The sequence below is a fragment of the Colius striatus genome, chromosome 13 (assembly GCF_028858725.1).
Source record: "Colius striatus isolate bColStr4 chromosome 13, bColStr4.1.hap1, whole genome shotgun sequence".
Lineage (NCBI taxonomy): Eukaryota > Metazoa > Chordata > Aves > Coliiformes > Coliidae > Colius > Colius striatus.
The window spans coordinates 14,952,795-14,967,020 of NC_084771.1; the positions used below are offsets into that span (position 1 = coordinate 14,952,795).

The 14,226-nt window shown below is 44.5% G+C and overlaps 1 protein-coding gene across 5 annotated transcripts in view; it reads right to left on the reverse strand.

The window, feature by feature from the left end:
* The window catches only part of ATP11C (ATPase phospholipid transporting 11C), a 57,809-nt gene that overhangs the window by 30,551 nt on the left and 13,032 nt on the right, over positions 1-14,226 (reverse strand). For all 5 annotated transcript variants that reach the window (XM_062006320.1, XM_062006319.1, XM_062006316.1 and 2 more), the window contains exons 2-6: positions 9,429-9,548; positions 7,826-7,915; positions 3,428-3,508; positions 2,345-2,452; positions 1,614-1,742 (exon numbers count right to left, since the gene is read on the reverse strand). In XM_062006320.1, coding sequence (XP_061862304.1) covers positions 1,614-1,742; positions 2,345-2,452; positions 3,428-3,508; positions 7,826-7,915; positions 9,429-9,548 — 528 coding nt within the window. The remainder of the gene's footprint in view (positions 1-1,613; positions 1,743-2,344; positions 2,453-3,427; positions 3,509-7,825; positions 7,916-9,428; positions 9,549-14,226) is intronic.

Genomic DNA, 14,226 nt, shown 5'->3' on the forward strand with positions numbered 1-14,226 from the left:
ACAGCTTTTTGGAAATGCAACTCAAAAACACTTCTGCTTTGCCCAGTACCAAACCTGACCCCATGTAGGGTTCTGCATCTGCTGCTCCTCTCACCATGGACACTGGGCAATTACTGAGTGGTACTTCAGAGTTGCCTCCTAATCAATTCCATGATCTGTACACCCTTGGGTCACTTAGTGTATTCAGAAAGTTCTTTTAGATAAAGGCAAAGCCCTGACAAAATCCCTTCTATAGCTCTGCTCCAGTTTCATTTGACCAGACATCTTTCCCTGATATGCTCCAAATAAAGAAAAATCTCCACCAGGCAGGCAGTAGACATCAGTGCAGATGAGGTTTCTGTGGTACCTGAGTGTGCTTCCCTCACCCTTCTTCTGCAGCAAACCCTAGTTCCTAGTGTTAGGACTATTTCCCCAAACACTACTTGCTTTCCTATTCCCTTTTTCCCTTCAAATTCATCTTAAACTCAACAACAAATGGGAGACATGTCCCAGTCATCTACAGGAACCCACAAACCAAGGAAAAAAGTCACAGTGCTTGACATAAAAGTTCAAAGTTACATTTGCAAACTCAAGAGTCAAGACTCTGCAAAAGTTATGTGAACTTATGCATAACTGACACAAATAAGTAATTGCCTATTTAACATTGTTATCTAGTTTTAGCCTCAAAGCACTTCAAAGCTACACTCCTCTGCTGGAACCAGCATGGTGCACCAGCACTGCATCAGCTCCTACACAAGATTTCTAGTGCTGATTAACAGTCGCCCATACAGAGAGGAGCCACAGACCCCACACAGTATATATGAGATCAACAGTGGTATTTCCACTGACTTCAGAGTTGAATGAACCATGGCATTTTAAAGTATCTTCCAGTCTTACTATTGCAGTTGCTAGTATCTGTATAAATATTTATAAAACATCAGTGCAACCAAATGTTCTTGTCTTCTGATGAATCTACATTTTTTTGTTGCTGTTGCTGCTTCTTTCCTAGTTTAGAGGAGTGGGGGATGAATGAAGAAAATAAACTGAAGAGGATATTCATCCTGAGCACGACTAGCATTAAATTTCACTGCTTGATTCAGGGAGAGAAAAAAAAACCCAGAAGCGATGTTTTCCTCATGCTAGTGAAAAATTCCCCAGATGAATCTAGATATACAGCCTCAAAAAGTCCCTGATCTCCCTGGGAAAGCTCAGCTAAGTAACAGAGGCATTGGCAGGTACTGGAAAGGGAGCTGAAGCAGCTGCAAACGCAGCTTCACCGACACAGCAGACCTTGCAATGTGCGGCTTGAGCCAGGAAGCACTGACACACTTCCCCCAGGGGGCAATAAGGCAGCGAAACTCTATTGACAAATATCGACAGGATTTGGGGCAGCACCAGCAGAAATGGCTGCTGGAGACAAAATGGAAAACAAACAGTCCCCATGGGCCTTTGGTGCAGAAACACTGGGAGGGGATGGAGGGAAGAGCTGATAAATACAGCCACAGGGACGGGCTCTGTGGGAGCATCCTCCTGTTAAGCACAAACCCCCTCCATGCAAGCACCAGAGGCATCTCCAAGCACTCGAGTGGCCCCAAGCACGAGCTCCCAAATGCTGCCACATCCATCCCTGTCACCTTGAAATTGGACTCGCCATCGAGACTTGCTGTAGTGACATAACAGGTCCCATCAGTGCTGCTCGAGGCCAGAAATATCAAGTCACAGGGGAAGGTCTCATCTGCTTTCACTTCTACTATGTCTCCAACCTGGAAGAAAGGAAACACTTACATGAAAAGCCCTCTTGGTTCTTATTACATGGTTATGGATTTAGCTTCTCTCAAAGCCTAAAAGAAATCACCTTTCCTAAAAGGGAAATGAGTGTTGAAGAGGTGCACAGGTCCCCTGAGGACCGCTTCACAACCTGACGGGTCAATCCAGTCCAGCATCAAACCAGAGCGCCCACATGGCACAGTCAGTATTTATTCTTCTGCTAAATCTCAATGGAGCAAGAGACTGTACTTGTCTGAAGTGCAGTGTGATAAATTAACATCAAAGCTGAGTGTACTTTCCTGGTGTCCTTGGGAGAGTTAGAAATAGAAGAGGACTGTCTGTCCTGGAGAAGTGCAAAATGCTGACAGATCTGTCACTTGTCAGCCCCAGTACAGCTTTTGTGAGACAGCTTTTCAAAAGCAATCAAACAAAAGCAGCTTCACTCCTTTAACTGGGAACAGCTCTCAGAGCATCTCACCTGAAAGCAAGCATGCTGGGGCTGCTCCAGCCACAGGATATCACATCCCTTCTCACTGCCACCCTCGTGTTCCCACCAGCCTCAGTAACACCCACATACAAGTTCTCCATTAACAGTTACCTTGATTTTTTCACTCTCTTTCTGCACTTGCTTTGCATTCTCGACAATGAAGACATTGCTTTTGTTCACTTCGTTGTCAGCCCTGTGCCTCAGCCAGTCCTCGTATCCCTAGGCACACAAATACAGCCAACACAAACTCAAAACGAAGCAAGTAAACTAATGAAAGAGGATGAGTGAGGACATAGAGAGAGATTAAAAAAAATGAATAAATGAAGCAGTCCTCAGACGTCCTTCATGCCTGACAAAACATCAGAGTAGCCCAGACTGAATCAATTTGTTTTAAAAGCTTCATATGCATATTTGATGGATTCAGAACAGATTAAAATAACACACAAAAATATCTACATGCAGTGTATGCAATGAGCAACTAAACTGCTGTAACATGTTTCTATTATCCTCAGCGTTGGCAAGAACAGGCTGATAATATGAATAATACGCTTAGCACCCTGCGACTCTTCCCTATGGTAACACAGAATGAGACTCTTCCTTTCCAGTCTTAACTGAAAGGATAAAACATTCAAATGTGAAGCAGATGGATTTTACTCCAACTCTCCCTTTCTGGCCCCTGTGGAAGAAACTTATTATTCAGTCCTTCTGTAGAGGAAATTCTAAATGGCACGTGTGCATCCAATGGGAGGGAAAAGGGCTTTTAACACTGCAAGAAGATGAGGAGTACATATTTTCAGGACCAGCTGAGTGGTTGAACAGAACTCATCCTTCCATTTACCAACACTGGAGCAGAGCATGGGCTATATTTGGAGCACATCTCCGCAAAGACTCAGAGAACATTTCTAAAAAGAGAAGAAAAATTTAAGTAAAGCCAGAACTACAGCAGTAACCTTTACTGACCCTCATGGCTTGCCTACAATAGTACACACAGAGATGCTTTATGTTGCCAAAACAAGAGAGACTAATAACTATACTCAATATGCAGCCTCTCTTGAAATATACCTTCTAAGGAGGGTTCACCAAACCTACCAGCCCATTTTGGTGACTTTACAAGTATATTCAAATACATGCTCATCATTTTCTTCATTACATGTCCCAAAGAGCATCTTCACCTCCCCAAATTGACATTTTTACCTGTTTGATAGCTGTGACAGTGATGACAAAGAAGAGTGGGAGGCCACTGGTCACTGGGCTGGTCGGGGTGTCCACTATCACCTACAGAGGAAAAGAACGTACTGCTGTCAAACGGTTTTCAGACAGCAGAATAAACAAAAACTCTAGTAACAGAGGAAAAAGAGTACTCAGTTCATTAGGGGTAAGTCACAGCTCAACAGAGGAGGAAGGGAAGGAGGACCAGCACAAGCACTCTGAGCAGACGATAATCCTTCCTCCTGAATACCATGACATGTCCTTAAGTGGGAAAAAAACCTTTCAGAAGTAGCTTAAAACCTAATTTTTACCTTGTTCCAGTGGGAAATAAAACCCTGGATAAATGGGCTGACGGGGATGGGTTACAAAAATGCAATCACTCCAACTGCTGATGACTGCTCCCACCACAGGATGTGCTGGAGAGGACCCAGGCAGTCAAGGAGGATGAGACAGAGACAGCAGCAATGGATGACATGAAATACACCCTCATTTTTCACTGAGCCATGGAACGGTTGCTTCTCCTCTTTGGCAGTGAAGACAGAGCACATCTGAACCCTAAAACATGACGGATTATGGCAGGAAGAACATCACCAGTCATCTTGAGCCACTGACACTCAAGAGGACAAAAATAACGTCCATCAGCCCAAATTACTGAGTAAATCCATGGCAGAGTGGAACAGGAATATTTAAGTGCAACAAAACCCCACATTTTGCCATTAAGCTCTGAAATTTGGAGTTAAGAGCAGACATAAGCACAGCAACTGCAAGAGGGCCTTGGGGCAGATAGCTGGATCCCTCCTGAGTTCAGTGTGTGCTCTTGAGCCAGTGCTCTGACAAAGACCAAGCCCCTTCATCCTTAACTAAAGCTTCAGCCTTCAGGAAACTGCTGCTTCTTCTAATTGTATCATGACTTGGCCTGAAGGGTAAGAACAGCAGAACAGGTTCAGAACTGGGAAGGAAAATTCTAAGAGGACAAGCTGCACCCTGGCCTCACCTTACAAACCACAGCAGGCAAAATTGGCCATTTTTCCTGCTGTCATCAGAGAGAACAGGAGCACGAGAGGCAGATGATGAGGGCTGTGATAAAAGGGATGGGGAAGCTCAGCAGAAAGGCTTTGTGTCCCCACAAAGGGGCTTTGTGTCCCTCTGCTTGTTTGTGCTTCCCTGGCACACCCACAAACAGCAGCATCTGTATATTTATTGTTACAGGCTGCCCAGAAAATGCTGTGTTAAGGACAGCACTGCTCTTATCAGCTGGGAGGAAGCTACATGGAAAGTTTTAACTGCATGAAATGTTGTACACTGCAATATTACTCTGCATTCCTGGACCCAGAGAGAGGAGAACCAGAAAACATTGAAGTTTAGTCTGGGTAAGAGGAGACTGCAGGGGGATCTCATTAATATTTACAAATATCTAAATGGTTGGTGTCAGGAGATTGGGGCATCCTTTTTTTTCTGTTGTATCCAGTGACAGGACAAGAGGTAATGGACAGAAGCTGGAAGAAGTTCCATTTAAACAGAAGGAAAAAACTATTTCACTGTTGAGGTGAGGGAGCCCTGGCACAGGCTGCCCAGGGAAGGTGTGGAGGCTCCTTCTCTGGAGGTTTTCAAAACCCACCTGGACGTGTTCCTGTGTGACCTGATCTAGGGGAACTTACATTAGCAGGGGGGTTGGACTAGATGATGTCTAAAGGTCCCTTGCAATCACTACCATTCTAAGATTCTATGAAGTGGAAGACATACACCACAAGAAGTAGTCAGTTAAGTGGTGTACAAGATAAGTAGCATAAGGGTAAACCAAGATAAACACAATAAATATTTCCAGGAACACAAAGCCTCAGTTCCTTGAAATGGGCATAAAATGTGTACGAACAGAAAGTCTGGTAGAAACCAGACTTTGAAGGAACAGCCTCAAGCAAGGATAGTGCCAAGTGTGACATAGGCACATCACACAGTGTGCCCAATGGCTGCTCACTGAAGTTTAGTCCAACCTGCCAAAAGTTATCTTCAAAAAAAAAAACCACAGATCTTGAGAATACAAGAAAAACTTTCACTTTCAGCTGAGAGGTACAAGGGAGAGGACCTCCGGCTGCCCAGTGGGGGAGTTTCTGCATTGAACAAGTTAGAGTAGTATGTATTTGTTTAAAGGACTTCTGTCCACACAAATGCTGTACTATAGATGTATGAATATAAAAACTGGATGAAGTCCCCAGAGTAATTCATTTATGTATTTGGAGATTGCACTCTTTTCCATCCCACGCCTGGATGCAGCTTTTCCCTTTCATGGCTGGTGGAAAGGTGAGGGACACACAAGCAATGCGCCAAACATCAGAAGCAGAACCCTTTGAAGCTATTTTTGAACTGTTTTAGGACTTCAGCAGCTTAATTTGGATCCACTCAAAAGTGATACAATCCTCCTGTTACTCAATAGTTTCCTCCTAACTCATTGTTTAGGATACTGAAGACCACAGTCAAGAAGCCATCTCTATCAATCAAAAGGGACATTTTTCATTTCTGATACTTCCTAAATCACCTTACTGCTGTCAGCTTGGTCTATCACAAACACACTTGGACTACACTTACTCCAGGCCACCCATTTCCACCAAGAGTTTACTCAGTTTCCTGAGTGTTGCAATAGATGAACCAAAGAAGCAGATATTTGAATCCCACTTAGTTTTGTGTTTCCTGCATGCATTTTCTCTCTCTAAAACAAGTGCTGAATTTGGAGTCACAGAGTAATAGACATTTTGATAAAGGGCTTCAGCAGCAGGTAGAGAAGATCCACCAGGCAATTCCCCAAGCACCTAACTGCACTCCTCACACAGTACATGGAACAATCCCATCAATTTAAAGTAATTTAAAGCACTAACATTCAAACTATAGATGCCATTTGTCAAGGTATAACCCTTGGTATTTTAAATTAATGGAGTAGTCCTGAGTAGGAGTTTTTTAAGGCAAGTGATGTCTCCAGAAACATGTGCCTGTGGGCAGTCAGTTATTCTATATGGCAGCAAGTGTATTAATGCTGTCAGGTTGGGGTTTGTTCAGTTGGGTTTGTTTTTTCTCTAATAGAACATGAGGGTTGTTTCCCTACTTGAGGTGCTCACAGAATAAAAATAAGGAACAATAGCCAGGCTCTTCTCTCACCTACGTACACTTGCACCTAAAATATGTGAGCAGCTCAACTGCAACTGATTGTGTAAGTAAAATCAAGGAATATCCCACATTCTTGATGGCCAGAAGGCCAAAAGATAAGTAGTATTACAGCATCATTAAATGGCCAACGACACAAAAAGGACATCCCGACTCCAGGGCATCGCTTCAGCTCAAAGTAAATTACAGATTCAGTCTGACAAAATGGAGCAACGCCAGCAAAATCAAGAGCTGGAGGGGAGCCAGCTGACGCCGGGGTAAATTGGCCTTCCATGTCACACTGTCAGGAGGAGCCAGCCTCAGCCATTATCTTGGGATCTCCTGTTTCTGTGGCAGCCACTGAAATGCCTATAAGCCATAACTATTCACTGTAAGGACAAAACACTTTAGACACTTGTCTTTTAAACATGCAGCTTAAAGAAGAGAGTAATACCCCAAACCTAAACCACTAAAACCCCAGAGAAGCCATCTAACAGCAGGCTGTGTGCAGTAGCCACATGGTGCTGTTTAATTTGCTGGGGGAGAGCTTTAATGTCTATTTTCAGCCCTAGAGCAGGTTGCCTGCACAGCCCCAGGCCCAAGGACTTCAAAGGTGAGCAAATGCACTGCAGTGATTCTCCCAGACCCCTTCACCCCAGTGCATTCTGACAGTCTGCTTTTCTTGGTTGACAGAACAGAAAAGAAGTATTCAGGTTTAAGGGGCAAAGCCTGAACAAAGGCAAAAAAGCAGTGCTGAAAAAGGTTGTCCGTGTGTAAAATTTGCTATTTTGTTTGTACAGAGCAGCTTCCTGAAGTTTCACGTTCCCAGAACTCATGCCATGTATTTTCTCAATTTCACTGAGTACAGCCTGTCTCTTGCCAGCCTTGAAATGTGTTAGTTGTACGAACTAACATATACAAGTATCATCTAACTTGGGAAAATACGGAGTTATGCAGCAGAAGAAATAAAGGTGACAAAAAATGAGATCTTAATTCTGCTGCTTCAAATGTATTTTCACCAGTTGACTCAGTTTGGTTTCAGCACTCATTAAAAAAATCCCAGTCAGGCCCCAAGTTTTTTCATTGTTATTATGCCTTGGATGGTGTGCCAGAATTAAAACACTTGCAACTTTTTAAAAACCAACACATTTACAAGCACTAACAGAGTTAATTTTGAACCTCAGTCCTTGTTCAAGCTATGCTTAACATTAGCACATAAATAAACCCCATCCTTGGCATCAAAGCTCTTACCTGCACGAGGAAGATGATGAGGAAGTAGAAATTGGCAATTCTTCTAAACTGCTCAAAAAGGTTCTTTGGGAGGAAGTTCCAGAGGGTGTACTGTGAGGAGAGAGAAGGCTTACAAACAAACCAAGGCACAGGGGTGGCTGGGAACTACAGCTACAAAATGGGAAGTACCCACACAAAATACAAAAGGAGTTTTCCCTTTAAATCAAGCACTGCAGCAAGCTGTCTGAGCAGCCCAGGTCTGTTCCAGACAAAGGTCCAGGCTTTAAAACCAGGAGAGGGATGCAGCTAGATGCTGAGATACCACCAAGCTCCTGCTTCAGCCTTCAGCTCTTTCTGCTGGTTCACTGAACAGTTAGTAGTGTCTCACAGTTACAAGGGCAGGGAGGTTGTTTCTTTGATTTGAAGTAGGCAACTACTTCTCTTTTGTCAAAATAACCCAAATCACACAGTTGGAGATGATGAAGGGTAAAGAGATAAAACCAACAGGATCTGTTTGAGCAGACAACTTCTAGATAGGCATTTGTAAAGGGATGATTTCATGAAAAGGTAATAAACAGTGCAGAAATTTTGATCTTTCCCCAAACAAGTTCCAAAATCCATCCTGTTTGGTTTGCTCTTCTGTTAAAAAAATATGCCATCTTGCCTATATAAATTTGTTATTGGAAGACAATAAGAAGACTCCATGCCTAGTAAATATAAATGGGAAAAAAGAGCAAGGATACAACACTCAAAAAATAAATCATGGAAAAATTAAAACCTGCACCTACACAAATCATCTGTCAGTAAAGGAACTGAAACAGGGGAAGGTGTCCTCTCTGAAGGACCCTCTTGTGTGCCAGGGAAATGTCAATGAGAATGCTGCATGTAAAATGTAGTTAAGACTCAAACCTTTATAACTCAAACCAATATAACTCAAGACCGCACAGACATACAAAACTAAGTAAGATCCAATCTGTATAAAAAAAAATAAAGGGGAGGGAAAAACCCCCTTACAGCTCAAGTAAAAGCCCAACTGTATGCTGAGCATCATGAATCCTAAGCGACATAATACATATCCAGCTGTGTTGACAATATGGGATGCCATTTGTTTGATATTTTACTCGAATTGTCTTGAAATCTTTGGAAATAGCTTCATGAATGCCATGGAAAAAAAGCTAAGCAGAAGGCAGATGGGTGTCGTCACAGTTTTCCACCATAAACAAAAGCTGCATTAATACCGTATGAATGTTTCCCCTTTCATCCAAAAGGATAAACAGGGCACGGTTGGTTTTGTCCTATCTCAAGAGGGAAAAAACAACACAAAAATAAAGCAATCATATTTTTCAGTCCATTTATAAAATAATCCCAAGTCTCTTTGGTAAATCTGAGTTGCTGCTGAAGAAAGGATTTCGTATGCATCCCCACTGGAATTGATAGGAAGAAAAAAAGACCACAAGGAGTAAGGTATGTAATGGGCTGCTCCATTTCCAATGGGATCTTTACATCCATCCTTGAGGAATGTGGAGTTTCTCAATTTCAAAAACAACCGTCCAATGAAATCAGGGTGAACACAGAAGCAGGAAATGCATATGCACTATGTGCCCCGGCAAGAGGAGCAGCTCACCTTGGAGGAGACAATCCTGTTGTCGCAGAACTTCTGTGCCACGTACGCATCTGTTTCCGAAACCGGCCGGTGCCCAACCACCACGGTGCGTGTACCGACCCGCTTCTCTTCCCCAGCACACTGCAGGGGCAAGCAGGAAAGGGAACAATGAGCTTCTGCCTCAAGAAAAAGTCAATTCTAGCTTCTGAATGCACCATGCTGCTTGCTGGAAACAAGGCAGCTGGAAGTTCCCTTCTCTACACAGCATGGAGAAGGAAGAGGCATACATAAGGTCATTAAGGCTGCAGGACCTGGGGCTGTTTAGCCTGGAAAAGAGAAGGCTGATGGAGGATCTCATCAACTCATCAAGTACGTAAAGGGTGGGGGTCAGGAGGATGGAGTGATACTTTTTTCTGTAGCGTCCAACACCAGGACAAGGGGTAACAGACATGAGCTGGAACACAAAAAGGTCCAGTTAAACACAAGGAAAAACTTCTTTACTGTAAGAGTAAGGGAGTCCTGGGAGGGTGTGGAGGCTCCTTCTCTGGAGGTTTCTAAACCTTCCTGGACACGTTCCTGTGCCCCTTGATTGAGGGGAACCTGCTTTAGCAGGAGGTTGGAGTGGATGAGCTCTAGAGGTCCCTTCCAACACCCACTATTCTGTCAACCTCTGATTTAGCAAAACTAAATCCTGTCCTATACCTCACCAGAGCAGGTCATTGCTCATGTCCCTGTGCAAGACAGATGCTGTGTGTATTTGCACCCCATGCTCATCTGCCAGACAATTTTCCCTTCTTGAAGGAAAATATATCTTTATCAAGCACTCCAAGACATCAGGAATGTAATTTATCTCCTACACATCTCTTCCTAGTCCCAATCTGAAGAGTCCTTCAGCAGCTCCAGGCTTTACCCCAGGACACCACGGAGGTTGAATGAAACCGCATCCTCCTTTCCTCTTGCTCTCCTGTCAAACCCTCACATCCATCCCAAACGTCTCACCACCACACTGGTGCACACAGACTTAGGATGTAGCTTTAAATGAAAAAGAGGAACGCTTCTGCTATTTTAAAATCTCTGATAAACCCAGGAATAACAGAACAGACAGTTTCACATCACAAAGTCCTCAAAAATCCACACGGGGTGCTGAGGATGCCAGCTTGTCTTGCTGGGGTTTATTTTAAAGCAGAATGAGATGTCACAAGTGAATGACAACCTGGTGTCACAGAGGCTTGACGACAGCTCCTTTGCTCCACAGAAGCCAGGAGAAGGATGAGGGGAATTGCAACAGAATAAACTCAAACAGAGGAGAAGCAAAGTGGCCCCACAGGAGTAGAGAATCCCTTGCACGAAACTATGAGAGATGCTTGTGACTGCCAAAATGGGGCTCTAGCAGAGAGCCAACCATCCTCACAGCTTTTGCAGGCTTCCTGAGAGTCACAGCACCTAGTAAATTAAAGACAGATCCTCCCAATCCAACAGTGTGAGAAAATAACACACAGTAAAATGCTCTTCTAATTAAATGTAACTCTTTAAAAATGGACTTTCCAACTTCCTCTAACTTCATTTAACAACTTGTAAGCTTGTGACAAGGTCCCCTCCAGCACCTGCAGCCCCCAGAAAAGCCCTCAGGTTTCCATCAGCTTCCAGCTTCAGGCTACCCAGCACATGCAAAGTTCTCAGCAGATCAAAAGAGTCTGTTTTCAAAAGAAATAAAACTACAATGGTTTGAAGATCAGCTTTTTATTCTGTCCAGGTTGCACCTTGTGTATAGCAAAGTGTCCCTGCCAGAAATGCTTGCAGCCAAGGGGGGAGACCTGGATGGCACCAGAAAGCATTTTGCAAGGTTGAATTTAAAATTATGAAGTGAGTTTAAAATGCTCATTAAGAATAGATGTAGTGAGGGGAAAAAAAAGTGGTCTTAGGCCAGGCTGTTCTCTTAGAGTTAAGGTTTTGGATTTTAAAACATGAACAGGGCAGATATTTGTCACTGTTCATGGTTCAAGGGCATTAGCAGGAGGCAGGGCTGCTAAAACACCAGCAGATACTGCTCATACTCTGCTCAGTCTTATTAATCCTCAATCCTGGAGCTTGTTTGCTTTGAAACCCAACCAGGCTAAGTGCCAAAAATGCCAAAACCCTGTCCCATGTCAGCTGCCCAGCAGGAGTTCAACCTGGGTCTGGCTCAGCATCCTGGCTGTCCAAAGGGCCTGCTGTAGGCAGCTTGTCAGGCTGCAAGTGAAACCCAGTTAGAGAAAAGGTGCTCTGAAAACAATCATGCTAAGACAGAGGCCTGTGAGTAACTGATGCTCAGGGAAACTGTAAAATAAAATAAAAAAAAAAAAAAAAGAATTAAAACATAAAAATCTAAGCCAGTTCATGTACCTGGAGCAGCAGCAATGGAATGGATCCAGCTGCACCAGGAGCAGGATCTGCCCAAAGCAAGTGGCAGTTCTTCCTTCCCTCTGCTCCCCGCTCATGTCTGCAGCATCTTTAATTAAAGAAGTGGTTTTAGACCATGCCTAAAGGTGGTTTGGTGTGAGACTGCTCTTGCTGCAGTCATCCTCAAACCTCCAGCAGCAGCCACTTAGAGTAGAAGAAGTTTCTCACAGCCCTGCACCACATCCCTGCAGAGCTGGGCAGCAGAGCCACGGGCAGCCACCAGCACCTCACCTCTACAGGCACAGCTACCACCCCACACACAGGTCAGGCTGCACAAGGTCTGAGCTAGGAAATGCCACCACCCTGGCACACTCCCAACAGCAAACAGCCCATCTTCTGAACTAGAAAGTAGACCCCAAAAATGTTCCCTGATGTATCTGCTGCACTTGGAGGTGGCAGCCACGAGTCCCAACAACCTGCTCCTTGGGAGTGAGAGGCAGAGCCATTCATTCATGCCACAGCAGCGCCATAGAACAGACACAGACTGTCCCCCAAGTCCCTGTTGTGTCCTTGGATGGGAGCTGGAGCCAGGTGTGCCCAAGGAGCACCCCTTGAAGCACGGAAAGTTAGTGAGAGAAGAGAGGTGGGAAGCAGCAGCGGTGAGCATTTGCCAAATACATGCATTGGCACGGAAGCAACAATGCCCCGGTTAAAACATCCCTGGGAAAATATATACAAGCATTTCCTGTGCAAGGCTACCTATAGCTAGCTATGGAAAATGTGGAGCATACAGCAAGTAAGGAAGAGAAGCGAAATCCTAGGTTTGGAGGGTTAGCTAACCAAGCCCACTACTCTGCTCTATCACCTGCAACTCTCTGCTGGGCTTTCACCCTCAGTTCCCCTACAAACCTGACAACCACCCCCTCCATGCTGCATCAGAGCCCTCTGCATCCAAGAGAGAAGTCCTCACTCCACCTAACCAGTTTCCCACAGCTCCCAGGGTTTTGTTTCCCACTCCTCTGCCCACTTCCACTGTGTCACGTGAGCAGCTGGAAGCCTTCACAACACGTCTCTCCATGTTTCCCACCTCCCAGAAAGCGAGAACACACCAGATGACACCCGTGGTGAGAGGCATTGGCTCAGCTCAGAAATTAAAAGCTCTTATTTTGACAATCCACCTAGAAGAGCTCCTGGAGTTGCTAATAGATTGCTAAGCCTTAATAACAGTGCTCAAAGGAGACTTAGGAGCAGATTTAGGGAGTGAACTGCCAGGCTTTTGGGAAAATTATAAAATATGTAGATTAGCAGGGAGAGGATTTAGAAGACTTTTCCCAATCACCTTTCATAAAAAAATTTACTTCTGATGGCAAATAAAAAGAAAATACTATTTGGATACAATTGAAACAGCTGCCTTGCTGCCTGGTGGGGTTTTGTAAAGCCCACAGTCCATGGCACAGAAGTCAATGGGTGCAAGCAAAAGCCACAGTTTCTTCTACTGTTTAGAGCCAAGCCTGCCAAAAGGATTATTTAAGAAAATAAACAATTGCATCCCCCACATATGCACTTTATGACAGCACTCAGAGAACCAGAGCTATCTGCAGAGATTAGTGGTATCAGAGTACTCATAGCCTCAGGACCACATGGCAGTATGCCACACTGCATCCTCCCACCATACCATGGGGATGTGGGGGTGTTGGTTGGTGACCCCAGTCCCCTCTCTGCTGTACTGTACCCTAGCACCCAGAAGATCCAAGCCAGGCAAAAGCAGCACCTGAGGAACACTGCACACCCCTGGAACTGAGAGTGGGGAGAGGAGGTATTTTGAGAAGAGTCACTATCCTGTTAGCATCACTTGAAGACCAGCTCCAAAAATGCCTGTCTCCTGTGCAACATTCCAAGCTTCAAGCTCCTGCTCTGCACTCCCTGCATCTAACCAAGCCCATCAGTGGGGCATCCAAACCAGAATTGTCCTGAAGGAGCTCAGCTGGAAGGCAGCTGCCAGAGAGTCAAACACAAATCACAGCAGATAAAGATGAGCCCAGTGAAGCCATTCTGCCAGAAACATCTTTCTGAGTTGGCAGCTGGCTATCTGTCTTCACTCCTCACCTTGGGCAGGAGTAGAGGCCCAGGCTGCAGTAATAAATAACCCCACAACTGCTGCTGCTGCAGACACACATACTCTACCGCAAGCACAGCGAGGCAAAGTGCTGCTGCTGCCACACACCCTTCCTTGTGCCATGAGGAATTCAAAGACAGGACATATTTCTGTCAAATACTGTGATGTAACCCAATCTTCCTGTACTTTTGACTTTGTATAAAGCCTGTGTATGACAAGAAGCAGTGTTCTGAAAAGAAGACATTAGGGGTTATCGCTATTTTCTTACATCATCCAAGTTTTAAAAGCCCATCTACACACATCAATGTGCCCTTGGAAGGTCAG